The sequence below is a fragment of the Hibiscus syriacus genome, unplaced genomic scaffold (genome assembly GCF_006381635.1).
Source record: "Hibiscus syriacus cultivar Baekdansim isolate YM2019G1 unplaced genomic scaffold, ASM638163v2 tig00110457_pilon, whole genome shotgun sequence".
NCBI classification, from domain to species: Eukaryota; Viridiplantae; Streptophyta; class Magnoliopsida; order Malvales; family Malvaceae; genus Hibiscus; species Hibiscus syriacus.
The window spans coordinates 640,177-657,894 of record NW_024062744.1 but is presented as its reverse complement, the minus strand read 5'-3'; the positions used below and the strand labels follow the sequence as shown (position 1 = coordinate 657,894).

At 34.9% G+C, this 17,718-nt stretch overlaps 2 protein-coding genes across 2 annotated transcripts; both read left to right on the top strand.

Moving 5' to 3' along the window:
• The first annotated feature begins 6,563 nt into the window (after window positions 1-6,563).
• Window positions 6,564-8,588, top strand: LOC120126269. The gene is made up of 4 exons (XM_039144497.1): window positions 6,564-7,493; window positions 7,580-7,887; window positions 8,211-8,378; window positions 8,471-8,588. Exons 1-4 carry the CDS (start codon window positions 6,564-6,566, stop codon window positions 8,586-8,588), a joined length of 1,524 nt encoding a protein of 507 aa, XP_039000428.1.
• Window positions 8,589-14,579: 5,991 nt separating this feature from the next.
• Window positions 14,580-15,550, top strand: LOC120126305. Its single transcript, XM_039144529.1, has 3 exons — window positions 14,580-15,023; window positions 15,134-15,255; window positions 15,344-15,550. The coding sequence occupies exons 1-3, from the start codon at window positions 14,658-14,660 to the stop codon at window positions 15,489-15,491; spliced, it is 636 nt and encodes a 211-aa protein (XP_039000460.1). The 5' UTR covers window positions 14,580-14,657; the 3' UTR covers window positions 15,492-15,550.
• The last annotated feature ends 2,168 nt before the right edge of the window (window positions 15,551-17,718 follow it).

The following is a 17,718-nucleotide window of genomic DNA, read 5'->3' as shown; positions in this document are numbered from 1 at the left end:
GTGGAGAAAAATTTATTCCAGGACATCAGTGTAAAGTCAAGCAGTTGAACTGCATGGAAGAAGAAGAAGACTCTGTTGAACATGAAATGATAGAAGGTGAACAAAAGAAGGGGGATGAAATAGCAAAAGAAGCATTGAAAATTTCTATGAATGCCATCACAGGAAATGTGGGGCATACTACTTTGAGGATTCAAGGTTTTATCAGAGGTACACCTATTAATGTGTTGATTGATAGTGGTAGCACCCATAGTTTTGTGACACCTAAATGAGCCAAGGAAGGGGTGGAAGTGTGTTGAAAACATTTTGATGTTTCGATATAACAAATTAAGTTAAATGAATTTTAAGATTTTACAAAAGATTTTCTAAGTATATTCGATGTAATTATTCGAATATCAAAATACTACTCCAAGTCTTTCAAAGTTCATTTTAATCCTTATTAAAGTGTAAAATTGTGTTTTATACTTAAACTATTTTAAAACAATTTTACAAAGTATTTCGAGCCTTAATCGAGCCAAAAATATTTTTTTAAAGGGTTTCAAGAAAAATCAGATTGTCCAGGGGGTACAGATTCCCCTCCCAGGGGGTACCGATTCCCCCTGTCTAACGGTCAAAAACAGATTGCACTTAGGGAATCGATTTCCCCCACGCTCCAAGCTGTTTTATTAATTGTTTCTCATCCCCAAACGGCTCCAAAACATACCCAATGACTATATACGACTTCAAACACATTCCAAGCTATAAATACAAGCTAAGGACACTTGAAGAAGCAAGAGAACAACTATCCAAGCAATCAAACACAATAGAAGAGTTTTTCATTCTTATTTCATCTTTCTCTTGTAAATATTTTGTTCTTGTGAGCTTAATTCTTGTAAACACCTACCTTAGAGAGGTTTTCTTGTTTACATTTCTTATCCTTTTGTAAAGGGGAAAGGTTCTAGCTTATCCCGTGTAAAAGCTAGGGAAAGGTTCTAGTTTAGCCCGTAAAAACTATGGAGTTGTAAGGTTATCTCTTTGTCCTCAAAAGAAAAAACAAATTAGTGAATTTGTTGGAAAATCCTTGGTGAGGAGCTAAGGTAGTGGACGTAGACTTTGGTTGAGAAAGTCGAACCACTATAAATCACTGTGCAATTCTCTATCTTTTAATCTCCTTATTCCCTAAACACAAAACTGTTCCGACCCCTCTTTACAAACTGTTCCGGTTGTCAATTTGAGCTTATGAAAATCCCAACAATTGGCATCAGAGCCTAACTCGTTAAGAAGGTTTAACCACCTTAAGACGATCCTCGAAGAAGCTCTACCAATTCCCGACACAACCAAGAAGATGGCTTCCACCTCCGGCTCGTTCCACATGGAAGACTCCCTACCAACCGACAAACCTCCATACTTCAATGGAGTCAACTATCATCATTGGAAGAAATTAATGAAGGTATTCATCAAATCCAATGATCTTGATGCATAGTAGATAATCGAGAACGACTACTCTTCTCCAAAGAAGAAGGAGAAGAAGAAGAGTGACAAAGAACGGAAGAAAGCTCAACTTAATGCCAAGGTCATGCACATGCTATTTTGTGCATTTGGTCATAAAATCTATAAAGGGGTTTCTTCATGTTCAAGTGCCAAGGAGCTTTGGAATAAGCTCGAGGAAATCCATGGAAACAAGAAAGAAGAACCAACAAATGTGGTGTCTCTAATGGCTTGTGAAGAGCCCGAGGTATCTTCTAACTCAAATGAATTTAATTCATATACGTTTGATGAGTGGCAAGATGTTTTTAATAGGTTATATTCGGAGTTTGAGGCTATGAACTCCAAATATAAGAAAATGATTTCAAAATTTAAAATTGAAAATGATTTTCTTTTGAAAACAAAAATAGATTTTGAAAGCCAAAATGAAATTTTGAAAAAGGATTTAGAGCTTTCAAAAATAAAAATTGAAAGTTTTGAAAAAGAAAATTTTGATTTAAAAGTTAAGCTTGAATGCTTAACAAAAGAAAAAGAAATCATTTTAAATAATTCATTTAGTTCAATAATGACAATATGCTCACATTGTCATTATCATGGTCATAAGGAACATACTTTTCATTTGAAGAAAGGAAAACGTTTTAAAATTAGACAAATGTGGATTCCTAAAGGAGCAAGGGGCATTGAAACTAACGTCCAAGGATCCAAAGCAATTTGGATACCAAAATCGAAACGAATGTCTCTTTTAGGTGTGTGGAAGCAATTGTGATGAAAATGATGATATTCAAGATGCTCTTTCCACACATGAAAAGGAATGGGTAACCTCTAAGTTTAATGTTTTTGATTTTAGTTATTTGGTTGCTCATTTGATTTTAAGAATGCATGAGTCTTGTTTTTTAAATAATTATACATTATTTTTTTAATCTCATGTATGTTAAAAAGGTTTTATGATGAACATTTTAAAGTTTTAATGATTTTTTTAGAATTTTTAGTTCATCATAAGGAATTTTGGTCAAAATTGGTTTTAATGCAAATGATATCTCTCTAACAATTGATATCAACTTTTCAAATGTTTTGATTTTATAAATTTTAAAATTTTTGACCTAAATTTAAATGTTTATGCATGTGGTTTAAATGAAAATGATATCTCTCTAACAATTGATATCAAAATTTTCAAATGCATAACATTTTTGGAAAACTTTATGCATATGCACTTAATTTCAATAATTGATATTGCATAAAGTATTTTAGACTTGGAAGTATTGAATTTCATGTGCTACTAATATGTTTGTTATTTTTTGTTGAAATTCAATTTTGTTTAAGTGTCAAGATCCTAAAAGCATAATTTTATTTGGAATGCATTTACTCAACCTTTAGCTATAACAATAGCTAATGGTGAAAAACATTTTAGTACTGCAAAAAGTAATAAGATGAGTTGGAAGATGCAAGGTTATGAATTTCAGCATGATTTCAGAGTATTATCTTTGTGAGGCAGTGATATGGTATTGGGGGTGGACTGAATGAAATAATTTAGCCCTATTCTAATGGACTTTAAGGCAAAGACCATTAGTTTTGAGGAGGGGGAGAGACTGTGGTGATAAAAGGTACTCAGAAGTTACCAGTACTAAGACCTATTACAGGTGAGAAGTTTCAGAAATTAGTTGAAAAAGATACTGAAGTGAGTGGGGAAATTTATTTGTTGAGTGCTGAAGCTGAGGACAGTATGATTCCTCTATTTTTACAAGACTTATTACAGGAATTTCAAGAAGTGTTTGAGGAGCCAAAAGGAATGCCTCCTAGAAGAAAACATGATCATGCCATTATTATTAAACAGGGGACACTACCAGTTAATTTAAGACCCTATAGGTTTGCTCATCATCATAAAACTGAAGTTGAAAAGCAGATTGCTCAAATGTTATCCTCTTCTATCATACAAGTAAGTAAAAGTCCTTTTGCTTCTCCTTGTTTACTTATTAGAAAGAAGGATGGTACTTGGAGGTTTTGTGTGGACTATAGGCAACTTAACTCTGCTAAAGTTAAGAATAAATTTCATATTCCTATAGTGGAAGATTTATTGGATGAGTTACATGGGGCTAATTTCTTTTCAAAGATTGATTTGAGATATGGTTATTGGCAAATCAGAATTAAAGAAGATGATATTCATAAAACAACTTTTAGGACTCACCAAGGGCATTATGAATTTAAAGTTATGCCTATTGGCCTTACTAATGCTCCAGTTACTTTTCAAGCTTTGATGAATGATCTGTTTGGGGCATATTTAAGGAAGTTTGTTCTTGTGTTTTTTGATGATATTCTAATTTACAGTTCTAGTATGGCAGAGCATAAGAAGCATTTAAGAGTGGTGTTGGAAATTCTGATGAAGAATAGATTATATGCAAAAAAGAGTAAATGCTTTTTTGGACAGCAGGAGGAGGAATATTTTGGGACACCTAATTTCTGCTAAAGGAGTAGCAAATGGCACTGCTAAAATAAAGGCTATGCAACAGTGGCCTTTACCTAAAAATTTGAAAGCTTTGAGAGGATTTTTAGGTTTAATAGGGTATTACAGAAAATTTATTAAAGGGTATGGAGAATTGAGTAAACCCTTGACTAATATGTTGAAGAATGAAGGGTTTCATTGGTCCCCAGAAGCTAAAATGGCTTTTGAAAAATTAAAAAGAGTTATGTGTGAAGCTCCAGTGTTGGTTTTGCCAAATCAGATTTTTTTTAGAAACTAATACTAGTTCTAAAGGAATTGGGACTGTTCTATCTCAAGCAGGCAGACCTATAGCTTATTTGAGTAGGGCTTTGGGTCCTAAACATACATATCTTTCTATTTATGAGAAGGAATATTTGGCTATTTTGATGGCAGTTTCACATTGGAGACATTATTTGGAGAGTGGCTCTTTTGTAATCAATACAGACCATGAACCTTTAAAACATCTTCTAGAACAGAAGTTAACTACAACTATACAGAAGAAAGGACTTACAAAGTTGCTTGGGTTGGATTATACCATTCAGTACAGGAAGGGTAAGTCTAATAAGGTAGCAGATGCACTCTCTAGACAACAGACAGATTCTGGTGAATTTATACAGATAGGAGTCACAATTATAACTCCTACTTGGATGAATGATATTGAAAAGAATTATGAAGATGATGTTATAGCTCAAGAAAAAATTCTTATTCTGGTTATTCAACCAGACATCATACAAGATTGGAAGTTAGTAAAAGGGGTGTTGTATTTCAAGAACAAGATTTATGTGGGTAGCAAAGGGGAGTTGAGACATAATATTATTGTGGCTCTACATGATTCACCACAAGGATGGCATTCAGGTATTCAGGCTACTTATCAAAGAATTAAGTCTTATTTTTTTTGGCCAAGAATGAAGACTTTAATTCAAGACCATATTTAGCAGTGTGAAGTTTGTCAGAGGACCAAAATAGAGCATATTCCTAAGCCAGGATTATTACAGCATATTCCTATTCCTAATAATGCTTGGGAAGTGATTACAATGGGCTTCATTGAGGGTTTACTACCCTCACCAAAGTTTAATTTCATTTTGGTAGTGATTGATAAATTCACCAAGTACGCTCATTTTATGCTATTAGCTCATCCTTATACAGTGGTGGAAGTTGCTAGGGTGTACCTTGATCAAGTCTATAAATTACATGGTCCTCCTAAGGTAGCTATTTCTGGAAGAGATAAATCTTTTACTAGTTTATTTTGGCATGAATTATTGAAGCAGTTGGAGACCACTACATTATTCAGTACTGCCTATCACCCTGAGACAGATGGCCAAACTGAGAGGCTCAATCAATGTCTTGAACAATATTTGAGGTGCATGTGTTTTTTAAAGCCAAAGACTTGGTCAAAATGGTTAGCTCGGGCAGAGTGGTGGTACAATACTAATTACCACACTACCCTTCGAATGACACCATTCGAAGCTTTATACGGTTATCAAGCCCCTAATGTAACATGGTCAGCAGATTCTAAAGTGGATGCAGTACAGGATGTCATGCAACAGAGAGAGCAATTAAATTCATTGCTAAGGGAGTAGTTACTTAAAGCTAGTAATAGAATGAAGCAAATTTCAGATCAACATAGAACAACCAGAGAATTTCAGGTAGGGGATGAAGTTTACCTGAAGCTTCAATCATATCGTCAAACATCCCTCGCTTTAAGGAAAAATCTAAAACTTGCTGCTCGATACTTTGGTCCCTACAAAATACATAAAAGGGTTGGTCAAGTTGCCTATCAATTGGAATTACCATCAGATTCTAAACTACATCCAGTGTTTCACATTAGTTTATTGAAGAAAAGAATAGGGAAGCAGGGACTTATCTCGATGAATCCTCCAGAAGTCGCTTCGGATGGTCAATTAAAAATCTATCCAGCGTCTGTTTTGAAGAGAAGAATAGTGAAACGACAGAATCAGTCTATTCCTCTGGTGCTGGTTCAGTGGACAAATATGGGATTAAACGACGCAACTTGGGAAGATGCTTCGATTCTTCAGAACCAATTTCCCGATTTTGATAATTGGGGACAAGGATCGTCTGATGGGGGGTATTGTCATGATGGAAGGTGAGTTAGGGTTTAAAGTAATCAATTTGGGGAAATATCGAAGAAGAAAATTGGGAGTGAAGCAGCAATAATTGGGGGAGGATCGAAAGGAATTAGGGATTGAGAAGTTACCTGAAGAGATTGAGGCTGAAGTAAAGATGGGAGGTGGGTCACGTGGTGAGGAGCAATGGGCCAGGATTTATTTGGGTAAAGGGTGTAGTTGGGCTCCATTGGATTTAAACCCAAATTAAGTAATATTATAGGCACATGTAGGATTTGGGGTATTACGAATCTAATATTAAGCAGAGGGTTGGTAGGGTTGAAATGGGTGAGTCAGCAGGGAGTTAGTTATTTTGTTATTTGGCTATACTGCTAGTTGTAGGGTACTTGTTAATATATAAAACTGTACCACATCTTTTGAGAATTATCTAATGAATGAATGAGCACATTTTCTGTACCTATTTCTTCTATTTCTTAAATCCCTAGAAAATTCTTCTATCCTAAATCATAACAATGGACAGCATAGAGTGAAAGAAGGAAGTAATGTTAAGCAAGAATCTCTCTATTTATGATTGCGATGAGTTCATAAACCCTCTTGATGTTGTAGGTGACTTTTACAATTCTTCAGGCACCCCAGTTTCTTTCTCTCGAAGAGCACCTAAGAATAAATCTAATGTTGTCATGTCTTCGGACTTTGAAGACGAGCAATTTAATATACATCCTTCTTTAGTTCCAGGAAAGAATGTCAGCTGTGGATTGTTTATAAAAGAAGACTGCAGACTCCTCTCACATTCTCCAAACATTCAGAATAGCTTAAGTCCGCCAAGATATCTGGTACTTTGTTCTCAAGCAGAGAAATGTGAGGGTGGTGGCTTCCATTGCTCGGAAACATCAAATGATTTAGAAATGGAAACTTGCAAGTCTTTGGATGTATCATATGTTCCTGAATCATCCTTTGTCCCTGAGACTGAAATTGGTAATGGAATGGAACTGTCTTCTAGAACTGTGTCTTACGCTAATGTTGCTGAAACAACAGAAGTTTCAGTGAGTTGCGAGTTATCTGAGGACCTGATCCCAGTTGAAGTAAATAACTCTTGTGAATCTATACATAAATTAGTTAATACTTCAGATATGTTAGACGGTACATGCAGTAGTACTGCAGAAGCTTCTCATGAAGAGGTAGAGAATTCTCAAGCCGAGTATGATGAGGCTGCACCAAGTGGCCATGCAGTGATGGATGAATGCAGGCGCATGAATTTCACCAAAAAATCCTTTTCCATGTGTAAATTGAAGAACGGTGCGACCACTGATTTAGTGCACGAATCATGGAGAAAACTTCGTGACAGTCATGCTGATATAAAAAAGTATGTTGACTTAAAGCCAAAAGATACAACTGAAATTTTGAAATTTACTTCTAGCATGAGTGATCTTATTTCACAAGCTGACTTGCTGCTTTCCAAGTGTCAGATACAAGTAAGTGACAAATAGTATTTTTCCCCCGAGAACATTTCTTATTGAGTTTATGCCTGTTATTGTGATACCAATATCTACCTGTCCAGGATTCTTTTGAGCAGTCAAAGATCCCTTCCAGGGACTCAAATGCATTCAGCTGGTGTGATGAGCAGCTGCAGATGGTTGACACTGTTTCCCAACATGGGTTTTGCTTGTATGCTAAAGATATTGATGCCATAGGATCAAAAATAGGTTTCGAGTGTAGGGTGGATTTGAGCCAGGAGATGCTGTCTTCCTCTGCTAGAGCAATGGCATTTGGTAGATTGCTTGAACATGATGCTAGAGCAAGTAGCACTTCAGTTGACGGAAAGCGTTTGGAAACGAGCCTTTCAAAACATGAGCTTGCAGTGAGAAGGTATAGAGTTGTTATCTTCCCTAAACCCTCACTTGGATGTATTTCTTGCATGAGGTGAGCATTTTGACCTTGCCAAATCTCAGTTCACATATCAATATTGACCATTTACAATTTCATTGTGGGTTTCTTAGGATGGAATGGTGTATTTCCTTGGATAGAAGAATATTATTTTGACATTTAACTTTAGTGCTCTGTTTGAAACAGATTTTAATTGCCTCTGCTCTCTTTAAAAGCATGTTTCCTTGCTGCTTGATTTATTCAATTCGAAACTATATTATCAGCTCTGTATTTTCAGTTTCATAAATTAGTTTTTGCTTTGACAGGGAAGTGAAGCCTTGCCTTTTGGACATCCTTAGGTCCATAGTCCCTTCAAGATTATACTTGGCCCTGAAGGGTGCTGCATGTCATGAATATATTTCCTCATTGGGATGCATTTCGAGATCAGAAGCTTCCCGCTTATCAGTAGGCAAGGGCTTGACAGGAAGGCGAAGGTATTCAAACATTTATTTCGAATCACTTTCCCGTAAATATTGCGAGTAATTTTTCATTAGTTTTGTTATGTTACAAAATTGATTTTATGCAGCAGACGAGGTGCTCACCATTACTTGAGTACCGGTGCACTGACATTATCCCCTGAAGATGTTTCATTGTTGGGCCAATATAACTTCAATGGAAATTTATCATGCAACTGTGGTTGCTAGTTAGCAAAATCATACCGATTACCAAGGATAACTAACGAGACGGACATGGTAATCTTCAAAGTTAGTGGCCTTGGCTTGAAGCAACTGCCATGGATAATTTCAATGGAGCTGAAAAAGTCGAGAACTGAGCTGCCAACAAAACACAATATCATTCGGCAATCAGCGGATGTTAAGTATTAGATATTAGTAATATTTATTTGGAAAACAAATGCCTGGAACAGCTATCGTTCAAGTCTTATTAACATGCCTCAACACATAAATGTAGATTAGAAATTGTGGGGTGTGATTCCATCCTTTCTCCTCATTGTCATAAGAGTTGTGATATCGTGATTATGGTAAGCGTTAGCTCAATCCAACAATCAACACATAGTCTTTATAGTGTGCGAGTGACATGCATATTTTATTTGTGTGCTTTGGAGTAGTTCTATATTATTTTATTCCCTTTACCAATCCAGTTAGAGGCACGAAATTAATTAAGCAATTTGGTAGTAAATTTGTGGGCAGAAATTCTCTTTTTTCCACATTAAGGAAAGATTATTTTATCAAGGCTTGAGGGGTGACTTTCTCCTGAGATAAATCCAAATAAATAATTTTATGTTTATTTTTAAATTATGTTAATTTTATTTTCAAACTCTTAATTATATTTTCTTGAATGAAATTAACTATTACAATACTAACGTATCAGCTAACGATGTTAAAGTGAGAGTATTTTGTATTAACATAAAGGTCTGTAATACTAATGCAATAAGTCGAATGTAAATAATAACATAATACAGACGTTGAATTGGTTTCTTCAGTTAAGTTTAAAAAACATAATTGATATTATAATCAACATGATTAATTTTAATAAAAAATTTAAAATTTTATTTAATCTTTTAAAAGAATAAATGATAATAATAGAAATAATGGGCTCACAAGACAAAACATTTCTCATTCACTTATCTACATCCTTGTCTGGGTCTCTCCATCTCTAGGATCCCCTGATTCCCCTATCTCCCATTCCCTCTGCTATTCTTATTTTCACTCTTTCCCATCTTTTTTCTCATCATACTCTCTTCTTCATCAATCATTTATCTTTCTTCCATCAACCACCAGCCGATTGCCCACCCCTTGGAATCATTTTTACACTCGTCCATTCTTCCAGAAACCACATTCTTACATGGCATCTCACCAAACGATTTCTCAACCCTCCCGTATTCCCCAATCTGAATAAACCCTGTGATCATCCCATTCCAGGAAGACAAATCCTTCTCCGGCATCCTCTCAAACAAATCAAAAGCCTCATCCAATTTCATATTCTGTGCATAGCCAGTAATCATTGCGTTCCACGACACCACATTCCTGCATCCTATCGAAAATTCTCCGAGCCTCCTCAACCCTTCCATTCTTTGCCAACCCTGCAACCATCGCTGTCCACGATAACATCCCTTTTAGCCATCTTATCAAATAATGCCCTCGCATCCTCAACTCGCCCACATTGCACGAATGCAGTTACCATCGTATTCCAAGAAACCACATTTCTATCAGGCATTTCATCGAACACGTCAAAAGCCTTATTGACCATCCCATTGTGCACATATCCATCGACCATAGTGTTCCAAGACACAACATTTTTAACTGGCATTTTCTCAAACAACCTCTCGGCATCCACAATTCTATTGGATCTCATATAGCCATTTAACATCGCGGTCCATGCTACATTCTTACTGGAATCGACTCTATCAAACAGTTTCCTGGCTTCCTCAATTAACCCAAGCCTGATATACGCAGGTATCACTGCAATCCAAGTGATTACATCTTTATCTCCTTCAGGCATTTTATCGAACAATTGTCGTGCTTGGCATATTCTGCCTTCTTTACTTAACTTAGTAATCAACCAATTGGACCGCGCCACGCTTGAATTAATACTGTAATCTATACTGGTTATCGTAGATTTGCTTTCCACTAAAAACACAGACCGGAGTCCGTTTAAGCTCTGAAGAACAGTGAATTTATTAATACATCTAAATGAGATTAATGCTCGAGGAATAACAAACATTTTTCCCCGGGCACTAAACGAATCCAAATGAAAAGACTGCAAAATTTAAAACATGAAGCCTGCAAAACGAAAAAGAAAAAAAAACCAGTCTATCTTAACGGACAAATAGAACTCGAAATCAGCATAAAACTACATATGAGCAAAGGAAAATATGAACCCAGAAAACCAGAACAAGTGGGAAGTAACGAAAGAGAGGAGCACGTTACGTTGTTGTGTCCTACAGTGAAAAAAAGGAAAGACAGCAATTAGAGAGTCATACAGATAATCGTCGATCTATCTCGGATTACTGTCTATTTTAGATCAAATTTGATTTCTTAGAGATTTTGTAAATAATGAGCGCTCTCTCGACCTTCAGGAAAGACGTAGCATTGAGGTTTATCAAATATAGTTTAAAAGATCTCATTGATCAAATTTACAGTCGATGGTTTTAGTATTTAATCGAATATGGTTGACAACACGAGTACAATTGCAATAGCTATCAATCCATGTTTTAATCTTCACTTTTATACGTCGAAAGATACTGAATAATGGACTTGAGTGTACACGTTGCTCAAACTGTACATGTGTTAACCCGTGCTAAGTTACAACCACTGTCATTCGCCAATTAATTAAGCAAATTTTTCCTTTTTCCACATAAAGGCAGAATAATTTTATTAACTAGCCACTAAAATTTGCAAACTTACTCGCCTTTCTCAAGATGGTCAATTAAGGCTGAATAATAATATTTTTCTCAAAATGGTCGAAAAATTAATGTATTTTTCTTTATAAATCTAAGATGAATATGTTGCGATCACCTTTCGGGTGGGTCCGGAATTGAGTTTCGACTTGAAATAAAATTGTTAGAGCTGCCACCGATTATTTAAAAAATATTTAGGTTGATAGGACATCATCTTACATGATCTGGGTTTTATCAGAAATATGTCGGATTCGGGAGTCGGCTACAGTCAAGGAATGATTAACACCCTCGAACTGCCCTTTCGATACCAATTAATTTGTCGGTTATCTTAATTACGAAAATTGAAATTGAAATTTAAAAATTCAATTCGAATTGCTTACATTTGATCGATTGAGATTATTAATAAAAAAGTAAAAAAATATGTTAAATTGAAAAATAAATAAAGAAATATCAAATAAAAGGAGAAAAAAAGTTAAAAAGGGGTTTAAAAAATAATAATAAAATAAGTAAAAAATTATTAAAGGGATAATAAAATAATAATAAAAATGAAATAATAACAAAATAAATAAAAACATACTAAAATTAAAAGGGGAAAATTGAATAACTAAAATGAAAAAATGTTTAAATTCAAAAAAAAGAAAGAAAAACAACGAATAACTAAAAATTTAAAGGACCGAATTGAAATAAATTGAAATTGATGGATTAAATTAGTGCTAAAAATGATCTGCAAGAGAAAAATAAAATGTTAGGAGGCCAATTCACAAAATATGAAAAATATAAACAGAGATTAAATTGAAAATTCGGAGGCAAAATTACAAACGGTGACCGAATTGAATTGCGTTTTAAAATAGTAGGGACGGCGAAAAGGATTTAAGAATCTTGTATTTGCACTTTAGTCACTTGGCTATAAATAGCCCTAAAACTAAAAAAATATAATTTTCAATCCAAAACCGAAAAAAAATCCCTTCCTCCAAGAAAAAGCTCTCACCCAAAACCCACCGATCGAAGGCCGATCACTTTCCTCGGCTTCAACTCCGCCGCTCGTCAAACACACCTCAAAATTATCCTCTCAGTCCCGTGAACACAAATCCAAGGCCCGATTATCCTGAATCGAGCCGAGTTGTCGTTTCGACTTTTACCTTTTCCTATGCATCTTCTCGGCTTCCCGACATTCCTTTCTTCGATGATATCTCTCCGTGCTCTTGCTGTTGATATCTTTACTTGCGTTTATTTTATTTGTTGGTTTTTCGGTGTTTTGGTGTTGGTTATTATGGTTGTTTTTGGTTCGATGTTTGTGGTTTGTATTTTGCTCCGATGGTGCTTTTGTGTTGTTTTTGGTTCGATGTTGTTGTTGGATCGTTGTTCTGTGGTTCAATGATTCTTCGATGCCCCTTTTTATAGCCTTCGAGGGGGGTTTATCTTCCTTGGCTCGGGTGTTGTAGTCCCGATTTCGACAGAATTGTGGGTTGTTGGCTGACCAGCTAAACGTGATGGGTCAGTCCCAATTTAGTCGGGATTATTTGCATAATCGATTTGTTGGTTGTATCGTCACATGTGCGACGCCAGTGCTAAGTGTAAAAACCCTAATCTACTACTTTGGGCTGAATCGAGTCTGCTGGGTCAGGCTACCCGGTTGGGCCCTGTTTCTGGACCTTGGACTAGACCTGGACCAAAAACGAAAAAAATGAATAATAAATAATAATAGAAAAAAATAATAATATTAATATAATATATAAAAAATCATTTTTAAAACTATATATTATATATGCTTTTAAAAATTGTTTTCAAAAACCATATAATATATATTTTGAAAAATTGTTTTTAAAACTATACAATATATATTTTCAAAAATATTTTCAAAACTATATTATATACATTTTCAAAAATATTTTCAAAACTATATATTATTTTTAAAATGTTTTCAAAAATGTTTTCAAAACTATATATTATATAAGTTTTCAAAATGTTTTTTTTAAAAAACTATATATCATATAAGTTTTTAAAATATTTTCAAAAACTATATATTAAATATATATTTTCAAAAACCGACTTTTAAAAAAAAACCTTTCAAAAACTATAACATTATAAAAAAAATTCCAGACGAAAATGAGTGTCTACAGAATACAATATAATATTTTAAATATTTAATATTATTATTAAACTCTAATCTGAAGGAGATAAATAATCATATTGGATACAATATTTATAGATTAAAAGTATGGATAAAATCCCGTCATACAATGTCTCTTTTAGTTTTATACAAATTTAGGACAGTTGGATGAACGAAAATAGATAGTTGAGATCTACACTAGGAAATAAGAAGATATTTACTGGGAAAAAATAATGAGTCAATCTCAACTATCGATTTTCACTTATCCAACTGTTCTAAATCTGTGTAAAACTAAAGAGTTTTACATTGTGTAAGTGGATCCTAACCTATAAAAATATAGATATAAATGATATGTAAATATTTTAATATATAATATATAAAAATATATCAATTTTTTTAGAAATAAAAATATATCAATTTAAATTATAGTAAACATATAAACATATTTTTACTAAAAATAAATATAATAATTATAAGTGTTTCATAAAAATATGTAAAATTTAAAATATAACTTCTTTTTTTTTTACAAAAAATAGATCTGATTTGTTCCTCCTATTTTTAGGTGATAAGGCTACCTACACCACCATACTTATTGTTATCCTTCACTATTGGTGTTCTCTTTCCTTTTTGTGCAAATTTGATTTATGGTGTACTTTAAGCAGAAGCAATGCAGCAGTCGAAGTAGAAATGGTAAAAGTAGTCTCTTTCGTTCTACGAGTTGCCAGGCCCCCATGTCTGTAAATGATTCGTTACAATATTAACTGAAGATTATGCAGGATCAAGCGTAGAATTATCATGTAGAAGAATGCAACGAAACTTTGGAAAATGAAAATTACATATGGATAGTGCTGCCTTCCAAAATCGTTATTGCATGATTACGATATTTGCAATCATTGTAATAACACTCCTATATCCACAATCACAATAAACTTAAAACACAGTTGTCATTGTAATTTAAATTTCTCTTACTCATTACTCAGTGTTTAAAAAATGTTAAAGATAGGCAGATAGCCACGGGCCTGACAGGACTGCAACCTGCAACAAATGTGAAAAATATTTGGGTTTTTTGTGCAACGTCAGTGCCAGCCCCACACTCATTCATTCATCCATAAATACATCTCTCTGCCCTTATCTTTCATTTCCCGCATTTCTTTATGTAGTTTTCAATTCATTTTTGGACCTTGCTGGCTGTTTCTCACCCTTTGTGTTAAGTGGCTTTTAATTTGTAATCAGTTTTGAAGAAAAATGGAAGGTTCGGGTTCCTTTATGAGGCAGCTGAGTAGAAAAGAAGGTTGCAAATCCACATCCTGGAGATGGGTAGGGGATGACTCCGGCAATAGTTTTGAGGCAAACTTAACTCAAATGGAAGAAGAGCTCAACATGAATGGCAATGGGGTTGATCAAAATGACATGGTGTTAAGGAAAAGAGTGATGGTTGTAGTGGACCAAAGCTCACATTCTAAGCATGTCATCATGTGGGCTCTTACATATGTAGCTAACGAGGGTGATGTGCTCACTTTGCTTCACGTTATTCCTCCAACCCAAAACAGTTCTAAATCTTCTTTTTCTTCCACTTTCCTTGGCTCACTTTGCAAGGCTTATAAACCTGAGGTAATGCAGGAAACTCTCAAGCTTGTTTGTATTTATATTTGTCCAGTTTCTGGAAAGAAAACCGTACTAAATATTTGTCGTTTTTGTGTTTTCATGGGGGATATACCCAGGTAGAAGTGGAAGCAGTGGTTATCCAAGGTCCCAAGGTGGAGACAGTGTTGAACCAAGTGAAGAAGCTAGAGATTTCAGTGTTGGTACTGAGCCAGAAAAGGCCATCTCCATTTTTAAACTGGTGGGTTCACTTCTTATTACTCTGTGGTTCATTCAGATGAGATCTGAATCTCCCAAGCATTTTGGTGATTAATAATGGGTGTTTGCAGTGTGAGGGGGAGCAGCACCGAGGAGTTTGTCGAGCAGTGCATAAACAATGCAGAATGCTTAACCATAGCGGTTAGGAAGCAAAGGAAAGGCGTCGGTGGCTACCTGGTTACCACTCGATGGCAGAAGAATTTCTGGCTATTGGCTTAATACCACTTGTTTTCATCAACTATACATTAATTAGTACGTGTATGATGTCCCTGAGAGCATGTGCAAAGATTAGTGTAATTAATTACTAGCTTCTGAGGTTGTCTTTAATTAATTTACTCTTTAACAAGATTTGACTATCGTCATTAATATAACTGGCTCTCTCTTTATTTTCTCTGTTTCTCATCTGATACGGTGTTCCTCTTGTTTGCAAACCCTACAAGGCAATTCATGCCCTTCGACAAGCACTGAGAAACATGGTTCAACAAGTTGAAAGAGTTTTTAGGGTCTATTCATTTTCAATCATCAAAGACAAACTCTTCTATATCTCTCTACAAAACTCATTGTTTATGTTCACCGTACATTCAATTTTCTCTAAAGACTTTTGGTGAACTACTGTACTTCTTGGCCATTGAAGTTACAAAACTTGGTAATGGTTTGTACTTGGCACAATTTCACTCGTGAATTATTACAAAAAAAAAAGGGACATGCTAGAGGCGAATGTTATTCCCTCTCCTATGAGTAGTTCTTCTCGCTTTTCTAAAGATGGAGGAACTTTACTTTTAGATGTGCAACACTTTCAAATCAGTGTGGGGGCATTATAATACCTCACTCACACTCGTCTTGACATCTCTTTTAGTGTACGCAAAGCTACAAAATAGATGTGTACTCCTTGTGATAGCTATTAGATTGCGGTAAAACATATTTTACAGTATCTAAAAAGTACATCGGATATGACTTGATTTTTGTTACAGACTCGTCTATAGTTCTACATTTTAAATGTCGAATGGGCAGATAATCACTATGACTGATGATCAATCTCTTAATATTGCATTTGCACCTAGAGTCAAAGTATATTTCTTGGATTTATAAGAAACAAAGAGTTGGATCCCTTTGTATAGTAGAGTTAGAATATCGCAGTGTAGTCGATGTTAGACCAGAACTTGTTTAATTAAAATCAGTCCTTGGTGATATTGATTTGTTCTAAATGAACTCCTCCAATTGTAACGTGGCAACCGACAATACTGACATAATTATTATGACTATAATTCTTATTCTACGTGACGAAACGAAATAGATTAGATTAGATTTGATATCCATTTTATTTGGGTTGAAGTCCTCAATCATCTACTTTTAGCCAAAACAGGAGTTTTGCATTTTTGGAGGAGGCAAAATGAACTGATATTGATTTAATTTGTCAATATATATCATATGCATAAGATATTTCCCGGACTGCAATCATTTGTCTCGCAATTCCTATAGAGCTGAAAATTTGTGTATCAGTGTTTATTTCAGTAGCATGATTGTGGATCATTTTTCATTTATCATTCTAATATCATATGGGAGGTTTTTGGTATTTCCCGGACTGCTGATAGTGCTAGGCATGGAGTTTGAACCTTTAACCTCTCTCACTTCTTCAATATTTCTCTGATATTTTAAAAGCAGCGTTCTTGATCATTGTTTTTGTTTCGTGGTTTCAGAGTGGGTATTCAAGAGGGAAGCTTGAGGATGATCCGTGGATCGTTTTATATAGCCAAATATAGCGATTCGGGGTCCCAGGGTGAGGACAGCCACTTTATCTGTGAAGAGATGCATACGATCGGAGTGGCGGTTGGCAAATGGGAGGCATTGACGCCAGAATATACACGAGGCAACTCATGAACAATTCTCTTCTTGCTACCCTCACTCAGACTCATCCACACAATCGGCTTGCATCATAACTCTCAACGAGGACAACGTGTGTTATTTTCTATCCAATCTCATTGCAGATATCAAGTTAATACAAACTAAAGTCGTGAATCTTTGAATTTTGTTTTCCTATATATGTAGATGTTGCATGCTGTGAACATGGGAGATAGCGGGTTCATGGTGATCAGACAAGGTGCAGCCATATACAGATCCCCAATTCGGCAACGATCTTTCAATTTTCAAAAACAGAGGTTTTTGATTTAAATGCATAGTTTAGCCTAAGACCTATTAAAAAAAATTTCGAGTAATAAAATCACGCCATGTCAATGCCACTTTGATCAAGTATCTCTGATAAGTTTAATATTTAATATTGTATTTAATAACAACAAAATATAATTTCTCTGGTAATACGTTGCCGAAAATTGTCGGCTCTAACCATCTTGATCTTCTCTTCCAAGCACCCCTCCGCGATCTTGTGCATTTGATCTCAACAAATCTGTAATTTTCTCATTTGCAGACATTTTTTAATAATGGTAATAGT